At 39.2% G+C, this 10350-nt stretch overlaps 1 protein-coding gene across 15 annotated transcripts in view; it reads right to left on the reverse strand.

Annotated features, from left to right (window-relative positions):
• Positions 1-10056, reverse strand: part of ptprt (protein tyrosine phosphatase receptor type T) — a 471678-nt gene extending 461622 nt beyond the window's left edge. For all 15 annotated transcript variants that reach the window (XM_038297556.1, XM_038297553.1, XM_038297554.1 and 12 more), the window contains exon 1: positions 9650-10056. In XM_038297556.1, coding sequence (XP_038153484.1) covers positions 9650-9725 — 76 coding nt within the window. In that variant the 5' untranslated portion in view covers positions 9726-10056. The remainder of the gene's footprint in view (positions 1-9649) is intronic.
• Positions 10057-10350: the final 294 nt, after the last annotated feature.

The raw sequence follows: 10350 nt of genomic DNA on the forward strand, positions 1-10350 counted from the left end.
TGTAATTCCGATAAAACTTGCTCGATAGCCACGCTAACGCTAGTTTCATCGGCTGAAGCCGCCATGTTCTTTCGACTGAACTGTCGCGCTTCTTGTTGCGTCACACCTCAACCCGCCTCAAAGCCAACGCTGATTGGACTTTCGTTTGGTGAACGGCTCCAAATTTTCTTCAACGGAGAGTCTCCAGACTGATTAGCGAGTGAAACCTTGAAAGCTCGCGAGATCAGGATGGTTTCACGAGGCTAATAGGGAACGGCCTCTGGGTTGGGGCCCTTGGCAGCCATAAGAACGCGCCAAAGGCAGCGTTCTGCTGCACGCATGGCCTCAGTAAATCATTCCCCCTGTCCGTACAAATGTATGTGATGAACAGTTTATACTGAAACTGAAATGTCTATTAGAATGTAAATTGTAGTTGACAAAAAAGAAATAGATTGATTGAAAATGAGAAGGTTTTTGATAAAAGACACTAAAAACATTAGTTTGTCCATGGACAAAATACAGTATTACACTCTTACTGACAATTACAATGTAGGTTTTGAGTTTCCAGATTATATATTGATCAAGAAGAGTCCAAAAATTGGTAGAGTGGGTACAGTGGTAGAATAAATGAGATTAGGTTTCCTGTTCCATATTAAAAAAACTGCATTTATCAATATCTGAGAATTTAGAAAATATAAATTTGTAGGATATATAGTGCGTAGAATTTTGAAGTGAACCTCCTTTATAATATTGGAGATACAGAACTCATAGGGTCTTATAGAGTCTGACAGTGTCCAAAAGGCTCCATCGCATCATCAAATCTGCTGGTCGACGGTTTTCACCTCATCATGGCGGAGCTGGATTTTTTTTTTAGGAAACCAAAGCGACGACCCCAGCAGAGAGACAACCAGAACAAGGTGGCCGGTCATGGTTTTAATTATTTAATACATTAGTTCATTATCTAATTGTATATCAAATATTAGAATCATATATTAGATCAATTAATGTTATATGTACTTATTTTCACATTTGAATCCACTTATTTCATGATGTATTTTAATCCTCCATACACCTCAGAGATTACATCACCATGATTGGGGTCATCATCCAGTGCCCCCCATTTTGAGAACCCCTTGTTTAGAGATTATAATGGAAACACGGTGGTGTTAGTGTCATGCTGTGGGGCTGGTTTGCGATTAGTGGGACTGACAATTTGGACAAACATTGAAGGGGAAAGTTTTCTGTTGGCATCAGCAGAACCCAAGAGGCTAAAACTTGTTTAATTTGGTTAAATCAAGTCAAAGGCTGAATCGATTCTGCTCCTCGTGACCTTCGCCCAGAACTTAATCTGCTTTCCTAATCCTCAACGAGTGAAAGAACCCAGGAGGCAAGAACCGGAGAAAACTGGCCCCCCACTGAGCTCGTCTGCATAACTAGTTTTGACGGAGTTATATCAACCGTTTAACACTTTTTATTCAACCTCCATCTGCCTCCGTTAAACTTTAACCAGCAGTAGTCCAAATGATGGATATAAGCACTAAAACAGACAAAGACAAGAGTTCTAATAAAGTGGAATTAAATTATAACAACCGTTTTCTCTTACGCTGTAAAGTTAGATGATTTTTATATAAAATATTTGAGGCCGGTTCACCCTGCCAACATATCCATCTTCTGAGTAAGATCTCCCACACAGTCTGACATAAATCAAATTTAGTCACTGTGAGAATAAAGTGGGGGATGCTCGGATATCATCTAATATATCTCCTTCCTCTCCTCCAGCCACACTCTATAACTTTCTTTATTACCTTCCCGCTGTTACCCACACTTATTCGTCTCATTCCTTCTTTTATTTTCCTTCCTGTCATCCACAGCCCCCCCCTCCCCTCGGAAGATTGTTGATTCGGCCGAGTAAGCAGCCTCTCCTGCCTAACATCATTTATTAAATATGGATTAATTACTGCGAAACCTCGTTAAGCTTTGCTAAGACCTCCTGCATTTAGCAGGACTTGTTTTAATTAGAGGAAAATAAGTTTTTAATGGGCTACACCATGTTATGTTGTACACCTCCGACATCACAATCAGCTCAATCACGGCTTGATTCATCTCATCCTGCCATCTGAGGAAGACGCTCTGCTACTTTAGCGGAAGGACGCTTCAGCTGGCTGCAGGTAAGCAGGAAACGTCTAAGAGGTGTTTGCTTTTCTCTTCTTTCTACTATGTCAGCGAATTTTAACATTAATGAAGAAAAAGAGGTACTTTTAATATTCCAAAAAAAATCACAAAGCACTTGGAATGTAAAAAACATTTATTACTCATTTCGACTGCAAATATCAAAACCTTAAAAAGCATAGGTACATCTATATGCATTTCTATATAAATTACAAATTATTCATTTCATCAATAAAAAGTGAATCTACTGATGACAAAATGCTGAAAAAGTTATGATGAGTACAGCAGTAATCATAACAAGAAATCAAACTATGAAACAGATAAAAGCTCCTAGGAGAATACAGTGAAGTGATTCCGTTTTTTTCCTTTTAATAATTAGCTGAATTTATAACACTGGGTAACAAAAAGCATGACTATAAAAAATTTTTTAAATTAAATGTCTAACGCTGATTAATGCAAAAAATATGTAGTATACCATCTGCCGGGAGAGTGTATGTTTACAGTATTTTATATTCTTTTGAGCACTTTAATAATGAAAATGCAAGTGTTGTTTAAAAAAACAACACGTGTTTTACATCTGTTTCTAACTGTTCAATATTTAAAGCTGTTTTCTTATTGGAAAAAAAGTCCTAACAGCTCTTTGGAAAATGTAGCATGAGAACTTTCCACAATATAGATCAATATGAAATGTTAAGATGATAAAAAAAATATAGTAATGCTACTTCAAAAATCTATGTTTTAACTTACGTAAACCATATCCCATGTTTGAGCAAAACACCCTTAATAAAATATAACATTCTAAGATTGTCAAAAGTTTGTTATTCAATTCATTTTATTTCTATAGCGCCAATGCACAACACATGTCATCTCAAGTTACTTTACAGTTCACCAGATCATTCAGTCACATTGATTCAGTTTTCTATCTAAGGAAAACCAGTTGATTGCATCGACTCATTGACTCAAAGGCAATCCCTCACACTAAGCATGCTTGTAGCGACAGTGGGGCGGAAAAACTTCCTTTTAACAGGAAGAAAACTCCAGCACAGCTAGGCTCAGTGTGAGCGGCCATTTGCCGAGGTTCAAGGAGACAGAAGCAGAAATAGAAAAGGCAGCTGTTCAGGAACCACACAGCCAGGCAGACGAGCTCCGAGCCAGCTCCCATATCAGAGGATGAAGAGAGCACATCCAGCCTGCCACAGTCAGAGAAACAGGACTACACTGGAAAACAGGCTGATCTCCAGCATCTATAAACAAAGGTGTTGATGGAAGCAGCACAGCTTATATTTCTCTCCAGGATGGAGTCACAGCAAAATGCCTAGAGTGTCTAATTGGCCTCATACCTAAATATGCTTTAATTATAGATATAATATTGAAGTTAATGACCTCTATTTAATCTAACCTCTGACGGAGCAAAAATACATGATAAAAATACAAAAATACAAGTTAGGCATTAAGGGGTTAATGATGCCCCCTTCTTTTTCCTGATTTGCCAAAATAACTGCTATGAAACCTTTACTTTTTATGAAAAGTAGCTTCTCATATCTGTAGTTTTCTGATTGATATTAAAGTGTTTTCACTGACTCTGCTAGTCCTGCCTTTTGAATCCATGAAGTAAGTCAGCCTGCTATGATTGACAACAAGAAGAATTGTTGTTCTTTTGAACTCATCCCCTCCTGTTTGTATGCAGTCAGCCACACTGTTGGACCTCATTGTTATTGTGCATCGTGCTTCTATGGAAACAACACATTTAACAATGGAGTTTGAAGATAAAGAGATCAAGCATCACAGAGAATAAACCTAGAAGTGTATGAAGAGCCGCGGTGCTGTGTACTTCAACAAGATTTACTATCCCCTCTAGATGTCTCTACAATATTTTATCAATATTAAAAATAAAGCTGTTTTATTTAAAAAACAAATGACAGGACATAGTGGGTATAAAACTCCTTCACTCCTCCACCTTCACGGTTTCTCAGTGAAGGTGGAGTCAGGGTGTCACACACCAAGAGAGATGAGGAGCATCTGCTCCATCACGCCCTGAGGCTGAAACTAACAGCCTCTAAAAGACAAAAACAAAAACATTTTCCACCTCATTTCTGTTTGCAGGCTTTCAGCTGCTGAAAAAAAAACAAAAAAAAAAAACGTCCACAATGCAGACAAGGATCCAGACCTCTGGCTGTGCTGCCATTTATGAGCTCAGTATCAATCATGAGGTTGTGTGAAATTATGCTTTTTTAATTTATGTAATTGATGGCTTTGTCTGTAATGAATATTTCTAATTTGCTCTAAAGAAAGAGCTGATGTCCAACAGGCACATCATTTATTTAGTTCCTTTTAAAGAAAAGGCAGCTTTGAAAAAAATCATCATGAGTGACAGCGAGAAAAAAGCCAAAGAATTGGAGCAAACTTTTAACATCTGAACCGTTGGCTGCTCAAACCTTCCTATGGATGAACAATAACACCTAGTTAATCGCTTCGGATTTGTGCCTAAATCACAATATTTTTACACTTACAGCTGTGTTCAAATGATGCCTTCAGGGCTTATGCATGAAATCTGAATTACAGATTTTAGAGCTCCTTTGAAATGTGTGGGATTTAAACAGGCTGTTTTCCAAGCACAAAAACTTACGTTTATCATAAACTGTTTATGAATATGTATATCTGGAGTAAGAGAGCAGAATATGTATCCTACAAGTAATGTTTGGCTGTTTTTTTTTTCTTTTTCTTTTTTTTTTTCTTTTTTCCAACACAGTGGTTCCATTTATAAACTGGAGTCACGGTTTAATCACCTAAGAATCATTTTCCATGGAAATAACATCTTTTATCAGAGCTCAATTTGCCGAAAAGCTTCCACTTCCACGGTTTTGATTTGTTGTTTAGTCTGCTGAGTCTTCAACAATAAAAAATAAAACAGAAAAACAGCAAACAATAAAAAACTGTGACTCCATATTACCAGTGCTAAATGGGACGAAGGATCAGCGTCAGAGGGGACAAAAGAAAGTGACTCCTCTCCATGAATACCTAGCAGCACAAGTGACCCGGCTGCTGGAGAGCGGGACCCAGGCTGACTGGCTGACTGAGGACCGAACAGTACTGATAATGAAAGACCCTCATAAAGGCACAGTCCCAAACAACATTCGGCCAATAATCTGTCTCTCAAATTCAAGCCAAAACCTCAATCACATGCGGAATTTACCAAGAAAAAAATGTGCATCTCCATCAGCCAAAGAATCAACAAGACTGGCTATGGATAGTTATTCAGAAATGGGGCCACTATCAGCCTGCATATGGTTGGCATCAAGCTGCATGCTAAGATTCAACAAGACATTTACTCTCTGATCTACACCACCAGGATCTAAAGCACGGACATCAGAATGTCGTTCTGGCTGATGAAATATGGCCGGATGGTGACAAGGAGAGAGAAGGTAATCCTTGCAGATCACAATCCAAGAAAGGAGGATAGCAGATTTAGTAAAGAGCTACAAGTACCTTGGAATACAACAGGCCAATGGCAACCAGGAGGATGCAACAGCCAAATATCTTCAACCAGTAAGGCAAGTTCTAAGAAATCAGCTGAATGACGAGAACAAGGTCCAGGCAATCGACAGCCATGCCTTGCCAGTAATCAGAAACCCTGCTGTGATAATAAGTTGGCCTAAGGATGAATTCATACCTTCAGGCCACTGAAGTTGAAACATGAAAGCTAGTCACAGTTAAATTAAAGTCAGTCAATGAAATCCAGTTGTAACTCAGTTTGAATTAAACTGATTCAAGCTGGTGCTAATTAAGCTGCCAATTAGCTGTTAAATAAAACTACACAAGATCAAGTGATACAACCTTAAGTCTACAATGCTGGATTTATTAACCTTTTTGTCTTTAATTAATATGTTGAAGTAAATAATTGAACATTATTGATCTCACATTGGAGAAATGTACCTCTACATTTAACCCATCCCCTTGGGGAGCAGTGGGCTGCCATTGTGCGACACCTGGGGAGCAGTGTGGGGTTAAGGGTCTTGCTCAGGAACCCAGAGTGGCAGTCTGTGGTAGTGGGGCTCGAACTCAGAACCTCTGGATTCCAAGCTCAATGCCCTAACAACTGGCCGCCTCTCTTATTATAAATATTTATAATAATCCAGGCATTTAATCTACTAAGTTTACTGGAACCAGTTGACATAACTTAGTTTGAATATCTTTTTTTAGAGTGCAATGTTTATGCAAAAATAAAGTGCAACGGATAAATAAAAGTTTAGTAAATTAACTTGATAATATCCAAAACTATAAATGTCATTTTCTTCTATGTAGAGTCTCCTGGTTTTGGTTAGAAGGTAAATTTGGACGTTGGTAATGTCCGCCTCTACCGTGCATCTGTGCTGACCTGAGGGTAAACTTTGTGCTCCTTCAAAGTGTTAGATGACCTGCTGGTATTAATCTATTTAAAGGTTTTTGCTATTTTTGGCATAGTGCAGAAACTTGCAGCTTTTTAGATGTTTTGATGAAAGCAATTAGAGACAGAGGTAGTTTCCTGTTGCATATAAGCAGGGCTGAAACATACAGGAAGAACCCCGACGTGGTGAGGATAACAAGAGAAGAAGAGACCTTATTTAGAGTCACTACTTCATCTGATCTCAGTGCTGCTCCAGTGCTGAGATAAACCTTTTCTATGCATGAAATGTCCATTAATTAAATCCTTTACAGCTGTTGCAATAAATGCAGTTAATACTTGAAGATGTTTTTCTTATTTTGCATTACTCTGAGTTATTTTATAGTGTAGGCTGTTTTACAGAGAGACTGTGATACTCTAAGTGCTTGGAGGGTAAATATGAAGGTAGAGCTGACATGAGGATGAAACGCTTCTCTGTTCACATCACACATCTCTAATGATCTCCCCACCGTTGCTGAGGCCAACAGAAGAAGTGGCATGGATCAGAAGGACACGTGGAGGGCCGCCTGCTGAACACGGCGCCCAGAGGTGACAGACATGCTGTCAGAAATCTCCCATTCTTTAACTCTTAGAGCCACTCAGACAATCGATAGCAGTCAGACATAATCAACTTAGTGTCGTTTTCCTTCTTCATCCCACTCTCATTCTGTTTTCCTCCTTCTCTTCCCTCGGTGATAAACGACACCGAAGAGGACGGGACTTATCCGCTTCTCCGCAGCCTCGTCCTTTCACCTCATCTTTGCTTTCCAGCTCTTTTCTTCTATTATTCATCCTTCCCTTCCTCTGCGATCCTCTCCCCTGACCTCCTCCTGTCTCTTCCTCCTCTATCATTCTTTCTTAAAGTCTTTCATCATCTTTTTCTCCCCCTGAGGCTCAAACTTCACCTCCATCACCTTTCCCCATCCTCCCTCATCTTTCCCATTTTCTCCGGCCTCCTTCGCTTCTGTATGACGGCATGTAGCAGTCACACGTCTCACTAATCATATTAAAGGTGTTCTAATTGACCTGAAGGATGTTAAATCCTTCTCCGTATGTCAGGAGGAGAACCGGACCTTGTTTCTCCTTCATTCTCCTTCTGCCATTTATCCTTTTTGCCCTTGCTGCCAAAGGGAATCTAATTAAGCCAAACATCAATTGGAAATGTTTTCCTTGAAGACGTGCACGCCTCAGCATCCATAATCTCCAGATCCAAGCAGCTCTTCAACAGCAGCGTGGAGAACATGCATCAGGAGCCCAAAAGTAATTTTAAATTGTTTGATTTTATTTTATTTATTATTATTATTATTTATTTATTTATTTATTTATTTATTTTTTTGCAAACTTCTGATTAATTGGGTTATTTGAGGAGAGCTGATCAGAAATGTCCCGGTGAAGGTTTGTGCCTTTTGGGAACCAGAGATCAGACGGAGCGATGTCGCCCCCTAACGGTAAATCAGCGAACAGCAGCCTGAAAAAATAAAAAAAAAAACTCCTGGAGGATTTTCTAAGTCCTGTTTACACTGAAACATGTGAAACTAAAACGGATCATTTATAAAAATAAGTATTATATATTTTTTTTATAAAAGGTGTAAGAAGAGCAGATTAAGAGGAATAATCTGGAAACTAAATGATGATTTCTAATAATCCAACTTCGTCATTTTTATGTGGCTCAGTTTCCATCCAGCTGGTTCAATCAGAAATCAATCTTTACCGTTTGGATTATATTTTTGAGATGAAAGGAGCTGAATTTGTATTTATTTGTAGATTTTTTTTCAACAGATGGACTGAATGAGCCGATAGGAGCGTGGCGCGTCTTTACGCACGGAGAGAGGCTCGGTGCGTCTCCTCCAGCAGAGACACAGAGCGGAGATGTGTGCAGAGTGAAGGGGAGGTGGGATGGGGGGGTTCAGCGCTGGGAGACAGTCTCCCCTTCAGAGTTGCCTCTTTGTGCAATCCTACAGGTCATGAATACCAAGCAGAGAGAACTGAGGCAGCGGCAGGAACACAAAGGATGGAAACCAGCGTTTTAGAAACTGACTTGTTCTGAACTTTACCTCTAGTGTTTAAATACAGAATTAAAATTTAATAAAATACCACAATAAATCAATGAGTCATTAAAAAGGACGCAGACAGCCATGACTGATAAGCTGAGATGATAACAGACACGAATTAAGTTTAATGTTGAACATTTTTACACACAAAGACTTTCGTTAAAAACAGCTTTGCAGTATTAAAGTTATTCCATGTCAGATTCTGCAAACTCTGCGGCGCGTAAAAGGAGGAACATTGGCTCCAGGGGCCGCGGAGACACTAAAGTTTTCCCTGAAATGATGTATCTTGGTTCCTGTTGTGGAAAAAGTCTCCTGAAGAGGAGTTTTTAGGAGCGAACAGCATCTTGGATCTGATGCTCAGAGCGGGTAGGAGATTTAGGCTCAGAAGGAGCTTCAACGCTTTGCTCAAACTGTTGGAAGTGAAAGAGAAGCTTTTTCTTTTTTTAAGAATAAAATATGAATCACAGTTTACACTGCAAGAAAATTTAAGCTAAATAAGTCATTTGTTCCTAAAATAAGTGCATTTTCTTTCATTTAGTTGGTAAGTGAGACTTTGCCAATAGAACAATACCCTTTACATTTAAAATAAGAAAAAAACAATGGCATTGTCTTTTTTAACGTGCATATCATCTGATTATCTTATTTTAAGAGCAAAACTACTCATTCTATTGGCAAATCATCTTATTTACCCGCTCAAATTAAGGATACATACACTTAATGTAAGAAATATTTACTAATTTCTAGATGATTTTTGCAGTGTAGAGAGGCAACAGAATCAAATACCTCTTTAAGTTTGCTGGAGTTAAATCTGCATCTTCTCCAAGCATCCAGATCATTAATTACAACAGATGAAGACGCATATTTCATCTTTCCACAGTGGATATAATATGAAAACTTCAAGCCTCAATATCATCTTCCATTCCCAACTGATCCCACATCTGTCCGAGTTCCAATAAAACATGTCAAAGCAGGAAAAAGGAGCATAAACAGCTGCTTAAAACACAAATAAAATCAAAGACCAAGTTCCTACCTGGAAAGAACTGTCCTTCAGTAAATCCCCAAAGTAAGAAGCAGAGAAAAGCCGTCGGTAAAGCGCGTCTATCCATCTCTTCTCCTGCTTCTCTTCTGGTTTTCTCTGAACTTTTCTGAAAAGGTTTATTTTACATTCTCCACTCTGGTCCTGATGGAGTCTCTCCGATGATGACCGCAGGAAAGACGCGTAAATCCGCGCATGGGTGGACACGGCAGCCGGGGACAAGTTGGAAGCTGACTCTGTCACTCCTGCTCCTCCCGGGTCCGAGAAAGAAGTGGTTTGTTCGTAACTGCGCGCGTCCGTTTGTCTGCAGGTTTATTGCAGGAGGAGAGGTGGATGTGCGCGCGCTCAAACGGTGTCTAACGCACTGAAGGGGAGTTGGAGAGGAATGAGGAGCGGAGCGCACCACGCCGGGTGCCAGGTCTGCGCGCTAAGACGCAATGGTTACCGCGCGTGCGGTTTCCGGGGGGGTTATCAGCGTAAAATGGAGGGTTTAACTAAAAAAAAAAAAAGAAAGAAAAAAAGAAAGAAAACGAAACAATTAAAAGACAGACAAAAAAAATTGGGGGAAATAGGAGAATAAATTATTTGAATTCAAGTCATATTTTATAGAAAACCCCTAATATTTGCCTTTTAAAAAAATTATAAATTCAATGAAATATGTTTTCTTTTATTTTGTTAGGCAGAGATCCCCTCCT

The sequence above is a fragment of the Cyprinodon tularosa genome, unplaced genomic scaffold (assembly GCF_016077235.1).
Source record: "Cyprinodon tularosa strain WSP-4 unplaced genomic scaffold, ASM1607723v1 ctg390, whole genome shotgun sequence".
In the NCBI taxonomy this organism is placed as follows: Eukaryota; Metazoa; Chordata; class Actinopteri; order Cyprinodontiformes; family Cyprinodontidae; genus Cyprinodon; species Cyprinodon tularosa.